The sequence below is a fragment of the Scheffersomyces xylosifermentans genome (assembly GCF_036884685.1).
Source record: "Scheffersomyces xylosifermentans strain CBS 12540 chromosome Unknown RJT20scaffold_1, whole genome shotgun sequence".
In the NCBI taxonomy this organism is placed as follows: Eukaryota; Fungi; Ascomycota; class Pichiomycetes; order Serinales; family Debaryomycetaceae; genus Scheffersomyces; species Scheffersomyces xylosifermentans.
In genome coordinates this window covers 3394840-3409643 of record NW_027042939.1, presented here as the reverse complement: position 1 = coordinate 3409643, position 14804 = coordinate 3394840, and the positions used below count along the sequence as shown (strand labels likewise).

Genomic DNA, 14804 nt, shown 5'->3' with positions numbered 1-14804 from the left:
GGGGTATATAAATGGAGGAATAGAATTGTGAAAAATTGATAAAAAAGATGATTTATGAGTTCATATGGGGCGTTTATACTAGAAATAACTAAAAAAAATTACAATTTCTACTTCCAATTAGTCATATGTTGGGGTTGTATATCCTTATAGATCGGTGTATACTGTTATGTCTTACATACTAAATTGTATGTGCCTGAATAATGGTAGTAATTAAAATTAGTACTGTGCGAAAAATGGGTGCGAAAAATTGGGTGCGAAGGGGGACTTATGAGGTGTGTTATGTTATGGCTTTATGTGGGGGAGGATACATGTATGTGTTGTGCTTTTGTTTTTTTTGGATTTACAGTGGACAGTTTTCCGAAAAGAACTCCTATTTAGATTTAATGAATTGAGAGTGTCAGTGGATTCAGTGAGACTCGTCCCTTTTTACCACAAAAAGCTGTTGTTCTCAGTTGCAGTTTTTTGGCCAGAGATGATACATCCTGGCTCTGACTCTAGAAAACCAACATTTGCAGCCATGCATTACATGTTATATTTTCGTGTATTATTACAACCACCATACAAGTGGTCCTACTATAATATATAGAAAAGACGAGACTATCTATCTTTTCCAAATGTGCTCTTTATGTTATATTAATTACTATTCTTATCTCTAGCTCTCGGTCAACTCTCCGAAAACTCCTCTCTTCTTCGTGGTATCATATAATCTGATGATCTTCTCCTGATCCTGGTTCTCCACCTGAGAGAAGGCAAAACCTCTCTGCTTCTTGATTCTTTGCACCTGTCTCACCTTTCTAATAGCCTTCTGGAATTGCTCCATTCTTGGTCTGTAATCCTGGATGTTATACTTCTGTATTTCTTGCACATAGTGGTAACTCTCTGGAGTGTAGCTCCTCTTGTAATATTTCCAAGCAAAATCACGAAGCAAAGCCAAACAGGCTACCCCGAAGATCATAGACCAGAAAGTCAACGAGGGATATGTAGCTCTCAAAACACCTCTATACTCCTGAGACACATTTGTGGTAGGAGCAATTGTGGAGTACAATGGGAACCATGCCAACCAGAACAAAAACGAACCTGGTATAGCAATCAACGTGAATTTCGTCCACATTGTAACAATCAAACCAGCTTTTCCTAAGGCCGTCAAAGTACAAGTAGTGTAAATAGCAGTTCCCATCGTCCAGTTATCAGCAATCAAACCCGTAGATAATACATCTCCATGTCTGTAAATGAAGAATGCAGACAAGAAAATGAGAGCCGAGTGGTAGAATCCATTTATGATCCATCCCCAGAAAATAGTAACATTAAAGAATTTTCTTTGTTGACCCAATTGGTACAATTGAGGGTAACGATCTAATAATCTGGCGCTAACAAACTGATCAAACACACCCAAGACGAATGGAGGGAAAACCGTGAAGAAAACGTTATAGAATGTCAAAGTCCATGATTCCATAATAGATTGACCGGAGAATGCGTTAGTAAATACGAACCAGAACTGTGTCATGTACAATGCAATATTCTTGTAGAAAGAATACAAAATGGCGTTGGAAATACGTTGATAAGACCAAGAACCATGTACCAATAATAATTTCTTCAAATACTTGAATTGTCCAATCGAGATGTCCGCACTTCTGGCAGCTTGCATACCTTCCATACCACTGATACCAACACCGACATGAGCTGCTTGGATCATAGAAACATCATTTGCACCATCACCAATTGCCAATAATAAGGACTTCTTCTTCTTTCTCTTGACCATCTTCACAACCAATGCCTTCTGCAATGGAGAAACTCTACAGCAGATGACAGCTTTACAACGTGATCCAAGTTCTATGAATAAGTCCTCAAGATCCAGCTCTAATGCAAAGGCCAAAGAATATCCATCAATGATCAACGCTAACGAAGATTCCAATGTCCCATCTTCCATGTCAAATTGATGGTCTTGAATGGCCGTTAACTTTTCTTGCAAGTTTAAGCGAGTATCATTCTTCGTTTCTTCATTGATAATCAATAGGTTCATATCCTCCGAAAGTAATTTACATGACATACCGATGTTAATAGCAGTTTCTTGCCTATCTCCAGTCAAAACCCAGATTTTAATACCTGCACTCTGGAGAGTGCTGATAGTTTCAGGTACTCCGTCCTGTAACTTGTCCTCAATAGCGGTTGCGCCTAACAAAAAGAGACCACTTTCGATTTCTTCAGCGACAGCATCCAACTTATCACTTCTATCGTCTAACGAAGTAGAAGCCTTGTAATATTTGGCAGACCAATCCCTATATTCTTCTTCAGAAACAATTCTTGATGCAATACATAAAGTTCTCAATCCCTCAGCTGCAAAATCCTCTAAATGACGTAATGTAGCATCGACGAATGGCTGAGCTTCATCTTGCGACAACCTTTCCAAGATAACAGTATCTGCACCCTTACAGAAAAGTCTGATAATTCCGTCAGGACACCTGAAGATAGCAGACATTCTCTTTCTAGTCGAGTTAAATTCACAAATGTTTAACAATTCGTATTCTGACTTTAACAGAGTCAAAGTGTTTTCAATAGTGACGCCCTTTGGTCTACGAATGATAAACTTATATCCAAGGTCAGCAGCACCCTGGACCAAAGCACCTTCATCGGGAGATGCTGCTTGATACTTGATATCACCAGTAGTCTCGTTGACTTCTGGGATAACTGTGTGACAAGTGCTCAAAAGTGTGAAAAACTCATTTATGATAGCGGATTGCTGCAGTGAAGTATCCATCAATTCCTGCTGCATCTGGTCAAAGGTATGAAAACCGATTTCGATACCGTCAACTACCTGTGCATGGCCGTCTTCTGGAATCTCTTCGATATAACATCTCCCACCAATAGTACAACTCTTGAATTCCATGATGTTTCTAGTCAAAGTTCCTGTCTTGTCACTGAAAATGTAATCAATCTGACCCAATTCTTCAACTAAAGAACTTGTTCTAACACCAGTAGGAGTGTCTGTGTCTGCATAATACATATCAAGATCACTTCCGATCATAAAGGCCTGATAATACTTGATAATTTCAACGGTAACGAATAACGAAATCGGAACCAAATTGGAGAATAAGATCCAGTATGTCAACAAATCTTGGAAGAACAAACGGGCTTTACTGATACCTTCTAAGTGCAAGTAACTCAATTGATGACTATCCACTTGGACCTTGATAACATTACCCATTGACGATACCAAGGACAAAAGAATTAAGACACAGAACAAAGCAATGATCTGAAGGTTAATAATACGCTCAACATCAGTTCTCTTGATAGGTGTAGCTGTAGCATTACGCATAAGCTTCGTTTCATGACCAGTAAAGATAACAACACCATGAATCCATTGGGTATTTCTTAATGTTGCTCCTCTTAAAAGCAATTGCTCAGGAGATAACGGTATATCTCCATTGGATCCGAAATTCTTCAAATTTCCCTCATAGGTGTATAATGATGAATTCGGTTGTTCGGATAATATTTCAGACTTCGATATATCACTGACTAAATTGCGTGGATTCACCATGTAAGCTGTTTCAGTCTTTGCCTGCTTGATTTTCAAGTTTGTTTCTCCATCCAAATTAGCTGTTTCGATGTAGCACAATCCTTCTGGTTCAGAGGAAGCTAATAACAACAAATCCGCAGGGAACGGCTGTTCGTTGTCAACTCGTACTATATCCCCGACTTGGACTTGAATCCACTTTTTTAATGAAAAGGACCCCGTTTGTGGATCTAAAACGAGGACCTTCGTATTATTCAATTCTTTATCTGCGTTAGCTCTTTTGATATCTTCCAGAATTTCTTTAATTGCCGAAACCAATAAAACCACTGTCAAAGTACCTATCGTCGTATACCTATTAGTAGGGGACACGTTCGGAACCTGCTGAATAATGGACGTAAAGAGAAAGAAAAGATTGGCATATTTGCTGAATTGCTCAAAGAGGAACTTCGGCACGAACGTTGCAAAATTGTATTTGGTAGTCGAAATGTGGTTACCGAAATATCCGTAATGATGATTGGCAGCATGGTCCATTATATGTATATGTCTTGGACCCTTGTGTACAGCGGCAGAAGCCTTTGTTGCTGATGAAGATCCAGGAAGCTTTGCTTTAAACTTGGTGAAAAGTCTTCGAATATCGAAGTCTGAGGTGTCACTTGGTCCCTCATTTAATAAATTATTCTCATTAATATTGTTGTATTCCTGGTTACGACCAAAAATTCCTGCCTTTTGCTTGGGTTTTGGGTTTGCTGTGTTGAGGAGCGGAACTTGACGGTTGTAACCCGAAGTGTCTCTGGTTCCATTAGAGCTTCCTAAATGTGAATTTTCATTGTGTGAAGTATCATATTCGTCGTCCAGAATGATGAAATCGTCGTCAAAAGGATCATAAGCAGTATTCTGGTACTGACTGGGCTTGTTGACTGGATTTTCATTATTAATCTGGTTCGAATTGGTTGTACTGGTACGAGCGTAATTGTTTCCGGAATACTGTTCACTCGAGTATTGTTGTTGATGGCTGACTTCACCGTAGGGACTGTCACTGGGGACAGCGCCATTGGAATGAGCTTCGGGATCCAAATCAATGAGATTGGACGCGTCAGCAAACGGGTTTACTGGATGATTAGTATAATTGTTGTTGTTTCTATCCGAACCGTTTCCATTACCACGATCTTCGTTGAAGTAGTTATAAGACATTGTAGCGGCACCGATATAACGACGGCGAAAGTGCGGAGAAGACGAATCTAGCGGTTCTAAAACAGCTTAGTAACCTTTCAGCGACTCTTCTGTTTGAAATTGACCTGATGGAACAGATATCACTACCGTTAAACTACTAAAAACAGTGTTTAAACCATCGAGTCGGCTGTATAGAAACACGAAATCATAAAAGTTCGGTTTGATTTGGTGGTGTGCATATAGACCGAGGTTATAAGCCTTGTGGGTATCTGCAGGAGAGAGATTGGATAGAGTGAAGAGTTTAATGGGAGTTGGGAGGATGGTGAAAGATGGGATGGTGGGTTATAAATATGGTAGAAAGTGGATGAGGTGGATCAGAAGGGATATTATAGTGGAATATGTGAGTTTCAAGGAAAATTATGAAATTTTGGTGGAAATTGATGGGGGTATATCGAATTTCTTTGTTAAATGTGGAATACTTTGTTAGCAAATGGCTTCATTACTGATGTAGTGATGTTTTCTCGTAAGAAGCGTACATTCAAAGAATAGTAGCGTTGTCTGCAGGCTACAACCTGTCATTTTCGATATTTTGTTGCAGCAAATGTAAAATGCTGTTGCAGCTAAAATGTGTGGAAAGAGAAATGCCAGAGGTGGGAGAGATTTGGATAATGGAGGAAGGATGAGAAATAAACGGGAGATGGGCTTGGAATGATAGTTGTTTCTTTTTTGCTAGAATGGTTGGGAGTGAGAAGGAGATTACTTATTGTTAACGCATTATTTGGGAGGGCGGAGGACATTGTTAGATAGCATGTATTGAGAAGCATATTTTAAGAAATTGGATGTAACCCCATTCAAAGACTAATAGAAAACACCGCATTCGTGGCCATTTAGATTGAAAGCCAGCGACTAAAGGATGAAAGCATGGCTTGTATGAAAAATAAACAACACTTGAATGTTCTTACATGGTAGCGCCGCGATTATATATTATACCAGTGACGGTTTTGCCGGTTGCATCTCGATTCATTCCTTATAATGGACAGCTAATGTAATTCAAGACTCGAGTTATATCCCCTTCAAGCCGTTTTATGAATAACTCCAAACAATCATAACTTCACAAGAACCGAAATTTATGATCCAATATTAATAAAAATGATTGCAAAACGAATGTACCGCAAAATAATTGCACCCAAACAGAATGCAATATCACTTCACAAACAAACCTTCGAATTTCCACCTATTCAATTTTAAACACCCAGAAACATCACACTGGATCTTCCCATCTAGTCCACACCACACCACACCACAACACCTCCATCCTCAGTAACCCCAATCCACCTGCCTTTGGTCCAACCCCATCGGTAACTCAATACGAATTTCCCGATGCTAACAAATGATCAACGGCGCTACCATATCACAATCCTCCCAATTTATTTTTCATCTGAGTCATCTGAACAATATATAATGGAGTAACACCACCTTTAACATTGGAAGAAGTTCACAACAACAAAACAACTTGACACCAAAATGACATCTGCCGCTGAGACTATAGCCAAAGATGCTAACTCGTCTTTTACTGTGTTGAAAACGCTTTCAAATGAGCAAAGATCTCAGGCATTACAGGCTATTCATGATGGATTGAAAGAGAACAAAGAAAGAATCTTAGCAGCCAACAAGCTTGATATGGAACATGCTCAAAGTAATGCCAATTTTTCAGCTTCTTTGGTTAAGAGACTTGATCTCTCCAATTCTGGCAAATTTGACTCGATGCTTTCAGGAATTTTAGACGTTAAGGACTTAGAAGACCCAGTTGGAAAGGTGAATTTAGCTAGAAAGATAGATGAGGGCTTGAATCTCTACAGAGTTACAGTTCCAATTGGAGTTTTGTTGATTATATTCGAGGCCAGACCAGAAGTGATTGCTAATATCACAGCTTTGGCAATTAAATCAGGAAATTCGGCTATTTTGAAGGGAGGAAAGGAGTCTTACCAAACATTCAAGGTTATGAGTGAAGTCGTCAATGAAATTTTGGCAACCAAGACAGATGTCCCATCGCATGCTATTCAATTAATTGAATCTCGTAAAGAAGTTGGCGACTTGTTGCTGCAGGATAAGTATATCGACTTGGTGATTCCAAGAGGTTCCAACGCTTTAGTAAGAAACATCAAGGATAACACCAAGATCCCAGTCTTGGGCCATGCCGACGGTATCTGTTCTATCTACGTGGATAAAGAATTCGATCTTAAAAAGGCTACAAGGATTGTGGTGGATTCAAAAACGAATTATCCAGCTGGTTGTAATGCTGTTGAACAGTTATTGATAAATAAGGATATCAGCAAAGAAAATATCCAGGCCATCATTCAATCTTTGATCGACGCAAAAGTAACTCTACATGTTACACCAGAAGTCAAAGAAATCATTGCACAAGAATCTGAGTTTATCAAGGACACTGTAGAGGACTCATTCGACAAGGAGTACTTATCTTTTGATATCTCTGTAGCACTTGTGGATTCTGTTGAAGCGGCTATTCAACATATTAACATTCATTCTTCCAAACACACTGACAGTATCATCACTGAGAATAAAGCTAACGCTGAAAAGTTTTTGAAGGGAGTTGATTCTGGTGGAGTTTACTGGAATGCTTCCACTAGATTTGCTGATGGTTTCAGATACGGTTTTGGAACTGAGGTTGGTATTAGTACCAACAAGATCCATGCCAGAGGTCCTGTCGGATTGGAAGGTTTGATGAGTTATCAATACCAATTGAGAGGAAATGGTCACATTGTAGGTGAATACGTTGGTGGAGGTGGAAAGAAGGTCTTTGTACATGAAGATTTGGACGCAACTAAGGTAGAGTTGTAATCGCAAGCAAAAATGCTATAAGAGCCGGTCCTTTAATATATCTGCTCTGGTAGGGGTATAGACCAAGAAAATGAAGTTTAATACATTTGTGAATAGTAAGGAAAAATAATAGTAATGGTAGAAAAAATGTAATATTAATGTGTATTAGTAAACGACTTACTATGCCGTTATAAAATGTCATATGTTCTCATATGTTCTCATATGTCCTCTTACCATTACCTCACTTAATGGCTATTTACAAATCTCACCGTATCTAAAAGTCTCAATTTGACCACTCTATGAACGTCGCCATGAATGAGATATATCCTATTTACAGATAGCCTTTTTAAACTCTTCAAAGTCCTTTGGAGGAAATTCTGGAAAGTACTTGATGATGTTGTCCACGTAGCTATTTCTATTATCGTAAGGAGGAGTTGAACTTGGAGGAATCAAGTCTAGCTCGCTCCACTGCTTCAAACTGAACAAGTCCGTCAATGTCTTGATCCATGTCATACGTGTCTCAATACTGACCAAATCGTCATCAATGACTACTTGTTCTCGTAAACGGGTTCGTATTAACCCTAGATTCTCCACAGCACGATTTAAATCAATTCCCACGAATTCTTTGGCAATACTATCCTTAATTAGTCTTGATAAACGAGGTGACTTCCCATTAGTAGAAACCATGATCTGAAGATTTTCCTGGTTTATCATAGAACCGAAGTAGAAATCACAAAGATTAGGCTTGTCAGCGATATTTACTGGCAAACGCAAGTATTTGCACTGGTAATAGATTTTGGTAGATAACTCATAGTCGTCAATACAACAGCACACTATAGCAAACACTTCATCATACACTTGTTTGTCAATTTGCTCATAAAATTCAGGTTCGATCTGGTCCAAGTCTCCAATAGTCTGATCTATGTTTTCGTAGATGGTTAAATCAGTAGATAGATAATCTCTGTGGAACACTTTTTCAAATTTACCTTCACTTTCAAGCACCAAAATTTCACTGTGTACCTTGTCAGGGTTATCTCCAGTTACCACTGTGATCTTGGCGTTTGCCCGAAGCAAATGCTGGATTCTACTAAGAGCAACATCACCGCTTCCGATCACGAGACAGTGCTTGTTCTGGACCTGCCATGCAAGCAAAAGGGACGAAGACGGCTTCAGTTTAGGGGAGCCGGTAACAGACATCGCAATGGAAAGTATTAGCGAGGCTCAATAATGGAATTGGCTAATGTCTATGAAATAAACATGGTTAACTTAATACGAAGCATATGAAGAAGATGTTGGTAAACGATTTTTCATAAACTCACGTGACTATAAGAGATAAATTGTAATTATGGTAGCACTGCTGTTTGGCGTCAAAATACGTCAAGGATGGGGGAAGGATTAGTTTAAGGGGGAAAGACAGAGAAACTATTAAATCTAGACTCATTAGGCGTTATGTTGACTGGAATGGATGATGATCTGGAATCTTTTGGAGATATGATCTAAGGAAATTGAGGAAGAGTCTGGAGGGTTTATGTGTTATGTGTTATGTGATTGCTGCAAAAGCCATTAACAAAGAGATAGTCTATCATCTGAAGTTACAGTAAAAATTACAACAAATAACAAAATCACCAAATAGAAAAGGAGTCGATGTAACCACTAGAAGAGAACCGTTAAGCACAATGAATGAAATCGGACTTTAATGTCTGTCTCACGGGAGTATGCTATTAAGGCCGTCTATATTTTTGCAACCCGCAGGGCATTTGGAACTGTCACCGCCAAGTTAGAAGGAATTGTAGCACTTTACTTCGAAGTTACATCAAAGGGTAGAAATAAAGAATGTACTAGGCAGAAGCACAAAGCCACTCATAGTAGCTTAAGACTCCAGTAGGTCTCATTGAAGCGGCTTTTTTCTAAGTTTGTGCTCCAACTCTTGGCTTTTTGGACTTCTTCTACTCACGCAAGTACACTAGCTGTTAGCAATCAAAGGGGGGGGGGGCATCATTTGAAGAGGCTTTGCTTTCCCCAATTTACTAATAATCTACAAAATTTTCCTCTCTGTAAGGTCTCCAACTTAAACTTTTAGCAAAAACTCCTCAATACTCCTCAATTCAATGGAACAATCGGGTTTTAACATGGCCTATCCGGAACTGTAAAATGGCAAAAATCCTAGTCAACCCTAGTCTATTCTTCATCAGATATATCATCACGTGTGGAAACTCCACATGACTGGGGGCAGTTGTCAAAAATGGTTGGGGCATAAAAAATTACCCCGTTAAGGTGGGATGTGACAAATATTATCTATGACAATACATAAACGGTAATCAGTGGTTTAAGAAATGAGTAGATAGGCATGTGCCTCGGCAAAAGCAAATTCTAAGTATAAGTCTATTATTCTCTGTAAGTCTATTATTCTCAGTATCAAGGGAAGATAATTTTTCTAAGAAGGTAATGTGACATGACAGAACTTGATGGACATTGAACTTCGGCAGCGATCCCTAATCTCCCTATCCACTTTACATTGCCAGATTCGGAATGTACCTGACCCCTCCTTCCTCTCCACCATCGTCCGGACTAAAATGGTACTGTAGAAATGTGCTTAAGCGTAGAGTTACAGGACAAGCTAGTGTAGTACAACAAAGAAAAGAGGGCACAGCTAGAAGAACCCATTCAAGCATGAACGGGAGAAATTGGCAATGCGAGACCTGAGTCTGGGTAAGGCGTATACTGAATACGCTGGCCAGCACCGTAGAGTCATTCTTGGGAGAGGAAAAATAGGGGAGTGTGCAACGGAACGGTGGGCCAATTGCGATAAAGAATGATCATTGATAGATTCCAAGGTATTCTATTTTTCACAGCTTTCTGCCCAACCACGTTATTTCGGGCCACTTTGTATATGCCCTCCTATATTGCCTCGCCATTGTAGGAAGATCCCCTAGCTGCAAATACCGAAATAGGGCTTTCCGGAAACTCGATGTCCACTTAAACTAACAGGGGCAAGCCACCGTGGACTTCATTAATGTTATGTGGTAGCGCCGAGACTTTTTGTGCGGTTGTAATTATTTTTATCTCGATTTTTCTGGTGATTTTTTTTTTTTACCAGGGCCCAAGTGCAAGCAATTAAAAATAAACATGGAGATTACATTGAATTGAACGGGAACTAAGAGCCACGGCCAGAGGCCCAAAAAACCTAATAGTCAAACATCAGATAGAGAAATACTGGAGGGATTTCATCTCGAATATTCTGGTAAAAGTTCACTACATCAGCCATTTCCAGATGAAATAAATAAAAAATACCAGTCCAAACATGAAACTACTGGTCTCATTTATCAGGTGCTGGCAAATCGACTGGGTTATCCAATTCCACCCCGTATCTTGAAAATCCACAACTGACCCACTGGTTCTCCAAAATAACCAAAATAACCCGAATTCTCATTTTTTTTCGCCCATTTACCTTCTTGCAGTCAGTCACTCACTCACGGCAGTGGTGGTAAAACGGTGTGTCAGCAGGAGATCGTGGTGGTGGAGAGCAAAAAAATTTTTCTTCGGCGTGAACTTTTTTTTTTCTAGGCTGCTGCTGCCGCTAACTGCTGCTGCGATACTCACAAATCACGCCTATTTTAACTATTGTCTCTACTCGTTGAGTGCGACAAAACAATCATTCCTGCTGATTATTACTGCTCACTGATTAAAAATTAACTCAGTCTCTCACTACGACGGTCCAGTATATAGCCCAGTAATATAAAAAAAATTTTATAGGGTTTACCGCCAATTGCTAATTTAAGAGATTGAAAGCACCGTTTTCTCTTTTGTTGTAAAACAAAAGAACACTCCGTAATAACCCCAGACTTTGTAATTTTAAAGCAGTTTCCGTGTTGCCGGACGTTTAAACCCCCTCCTCATAGCACTGCTTGCAAGCCGCATTCAATCAATCCCTAATTCAACTACCGTTGTATCTTCCTGCTGTTATCACACACCGGTATTTTTAGTCTCAGTAATCGCCCTCCACATTTTGGTGCCAGTGACCCACTGAGAAATCCCGTTTTTTGGACAATTTAAAAGCCCACGAGCTGTCGATAGAAGACCATCCATTCAGGCCGTCGTAGCCACTGCCAATCGCCGTACTGTCTGGAACGAGTTCGGCTTGGAACCCACCAGTTTAACGTGTGTGGTAGTATCATTTTTAGTGAGCGCTTATTGCTTTTGAGCTTTACAAGCCAACCTCGAATTTGAACCACATTAGACCTTAGAAACGACAACAAATTACAGATTCCGTGTTATCCCCGTTCTGACAATCGATTAGAACAAACTATTCCACTTCCACAAAGAAATCGGTGAATTGACCTCGTAATCGTTGTTCCCTTTTCCCCGTTAGAGCGTTATCTAAGTCTTGATTGATTTCGATAGCAAATTCGTCCCACAAAAAGCCGCAAGAAAGACCACTTGCAGCAAAGATTGAAGCTCTAGAGACGACTCCCCGCTATCGTTGTTGTATTAGAAATCTTTTTGATTCTTGATATACCTTTACAGCACGTTCCCCACATTACGATCATACTTAGCTACCAATACTCAAAAGCTGAGATTACCAGTCTCTTCCCTTAGACAAAGTTTGAATCACACGTAGTACTTCAATTGAAAAATACTATATCAACCATATTTACGAAGTGTTCCCCCTCATATAACATCAACAAATCACATCTCGCACCAATATGATGCCACCTTACCAACGCACAGAAAGACGTAAGTCCATGGCAGAAAGAAGACCCTCTGTATCCTACACCCCGCCAGTGATCCCTCACTTGGCCGGGTTAGAGAAGCCACAAGAACTCAGCTTGAAGTTGGAAGAATGTGACGTGCTTATTATGGGTACTGGCCTTGTGGAGAGTATTCTTGCCGCTTCCTTGTCTTGGCAAGGAGTTCAAGTTCTCCACATCGATAACAAGAACTACTATGGAGACTCATCTTCTACCTTAACCATAGAACAATTGAAGAAGTGGTGTATGGAAGTCAATCAAGGACGTATGCAACATTTCCAGGATGCTCAGATCTACGTCCCTGGTGGAAAGACTACAAACAAATTCAAGTCCAAGGATTATGGTATTGATCTTACTCCTAAGATCATGTTCTGTAAGTCAGATCTCCTCCTGCTTCTTATCAAATCGAGAGTGTACAAGTACCTTGAGTTCCAGAGCTTAAGTAACTTTCATGTTTTCGAGAACGATGACTTTTCGCAAAAGATCACAACTCAAACTTCCAAAGAAGACATTTTTACTGATAAGTCATTGTCTCTTATCACAAAGCGTAACTTGATGAAGTTCCTCAAATTTATTCTTACTGATAACAAGGAACCACAAAAGAAGAAAGTATTACAAGAATCTTCCAAGTCTCGAATCTCTGATTTCCTTGTATCGCAATTTTCATTGGAAAAGCCTCAAATCAATGAGTTGGTATACTCAATTGGTTTGTGTATCAATGAAGATACCAAGACTCCAGAAGCTTTGGCCAAGATTAAGCGCTTCTTGCTGTCGTTCGATGTTTACGGTAACTTCCCTGTAATGGTTTCCAAATACGGTGGCCCAGGTGAAATATCACAAGGTTTCTGCAGGAGTGCAGCCGTTGCTGGAACTGTCTACAAATTGAATACAGCTCTTGTTGATTATGATCCTAAGCTGAAGATTGCAAAGTTTAATGATGGCAGCCACGTGAAAATCAATGAGAAAATTGTCGTTTCTCCATCACAAATACCCAAATTTTTACAGTCATCCTACAACGAAATAACTGCCCCACTCAAACAGTACAGCATTACAAGACTCATTACCGTTGTACGTAGAGACTGTAAAGAATGGATGTCAGAGCAAGAGTCACTGGCTATAGTTGTCTTCCCTCCACACTCTCTTCCCACCAACAACGATCAAAGCGTACAGGTCATCATTCAAAATGGTGGTACTGGAGTTTGCCCAGAGGGACAATCTATCTGGTTCAGTCACACCAGCGAGCAGGACTTGAATCGTGCAAAGCAAGATTTGGAGAGTGCTTATGGAAAGATGGAAACTTCGCTACTTCGTGAGTCCACTTCAGATTTGGATGAAGCATTTGACGACCACGACTTCGTACTTTCTGCCCAAGGTACACCAGTGTTCATCAATTCCTTCAAGTTGGGAGAATCTCTTCTGAACTTTGTACCAAAGGAAAAGTTGGAGATTGTGTGCAAGTTGGGATATGTTCAGAAAACATACGTTAATCCTGATTTGAGTAACATTTTCCACGCCAAACCTGAGAATAATGTTGTTTTGAAGAATTTGGAGGATGCCAAGAACGATATCATATTTTCCAACATGCCTTCAGCTGAGTTGAGTTACGACGGAATAATCGGTGAGGCCAAATTGATATATCAAAAGATCACTGGAACCGATGAAGATTTCTTCGATGTTGATTTCGAGGACGAAGATGAAGAAGACAACGAATATAACGAGGCTCACAAAGTTGCATCAACCACTACAATGAAATCGGTTGGTTCCAGTGGCGGAATCGTTGGAGGAGGACCAAATTCTAACACAAACCTCCATGCCCTTAGCTCTGATAACGAGAATGTCATAGAAGACGATAGTGATGACGATCACAATCCATTTGGTGCAGACGAAATGGAGTTATGAATATCCTTTCGTACCAATTTTATTGGACTTATGTCTTGTTTGCTTTTCACAACTGACTCACACGGCACATAGGACGCCGAAGCTTCTATTATACTAACACTGATAATTTATACACTTTGATATTATTCATAATTCTATTTTTGTTTTCGCAACCATTTGAAAGTTGTGGCTGTCCTTGGCCAAACGAGTCCTGCTCTATTCTTGTCCCTGTTTTAATACTAAAATCAAATACGATATATCATACGTATATAATTGGTTGCTGTACTCTTTATTTATTAAATTTGTTTATCACGATATTCACTTACTTATTTGTACTTGTTGTTTGCTTTTGGCTTGTTTAATAGTTTTGCGAATCTCTTGATGGTGTTCGGTTCTTTTCTGGTTTTATTTTTCTTATGGAACAATAATAAACGGATTATATATATTCATATGATTAACAAGTATTTACTAATGCTTGTTGTAGAGAGATAAGGGAAGAACACCAATTTGAAAAATGCGGATAAACATAGATTCCAACATCTTCGTCTCATTCACCCATCCACAATCTCCATAGACTTTCATAAGCAACCCTCAACCCCATTCAATACTATCAAATCGGATAATATATATGCAAATCAAGAAAGATAAAGATGCAAAAA

General features: G+C 39.5%; 4 protein-coding genes across 4 annotated transcripts; 2 read left to right on the top strand and 2 right to left on the bottom strand. All coding sequences in view use genetic code 12, as the record gives it.

The window, feature by feature from the left end:
- Positions 1 to 652: 652 nt before the first annotated feature.
- RJT20DRAFT_89676 (aminophospholipid-translocating P4-type ATPase) lies at positions 653 to 4042 on the bottom strand (the record flags this gene model as incomplete). The annotated part of the gene is made up of 1 exon (XM_064921285.1): positions 653 to 4042. The coding sequence occupies one exon, from the start codon at positions 4040 to 4042 to the stop codon at positions 653 to 655; it is 3390 nt and encodes a 1129-aa protein (XP_064777785.1).
- Positions 4043 to 6166: 2124 nt separating this feature from the next.
- PRO2 (glutamate-5-semialdehyde dehydrogenase) lies at positions 6167 to 7676 on the top strand. The gene has a single exon (XM_064916399.1). The coding sequence runs from the start codon at positions 6206 to 6208 to the stop codon at positions 7538 to 7540; it is 1335 nt and encodes a 444-aa protein (XP_064777784.1). The 5' UTR covers positions 6167 to 6205; the 3' UTR covers positions 7541 to 7676.
- Positions 7670 to 8966, bottom strand: MET8 (bifunctional precorrin-2 dehydrogenase/sirohydrochlorin ferrochelatase). The gene has a single exon (XM_064919300.1). It carries the CDS (start codon positions 8714 to 8716, stop codon positions 7847 to 7849), a length of 870 nt encoding a protein of 289 aa, XP_064777783.1. The 5' UTR covers positions 8717 to 8966; the 3' UTR covers positions 7670 to 7846.
- A 3256-nt stretch (positions 8967 to 12222) lies between these two features.
- On the top strand, positions 12223 to 14166 carry RJT20DRAFT_144059 (GTPase-activating protein; the record flags this gene model as incomplete). The annotated part of the gene is made up of 1 exon (XM_064918706.1): positions 12223 to 14166. The coding sequence occupies one exon, from the start codon at positions 12223 to 12225 to the stop codon at positions 14164 to 14166; it is 1944 nt and encodes a 647-aa protein (XP_064777782.1).
- Between the last annotated feature and the right edge of the window lie 638 nt (positions 14167 to 14804).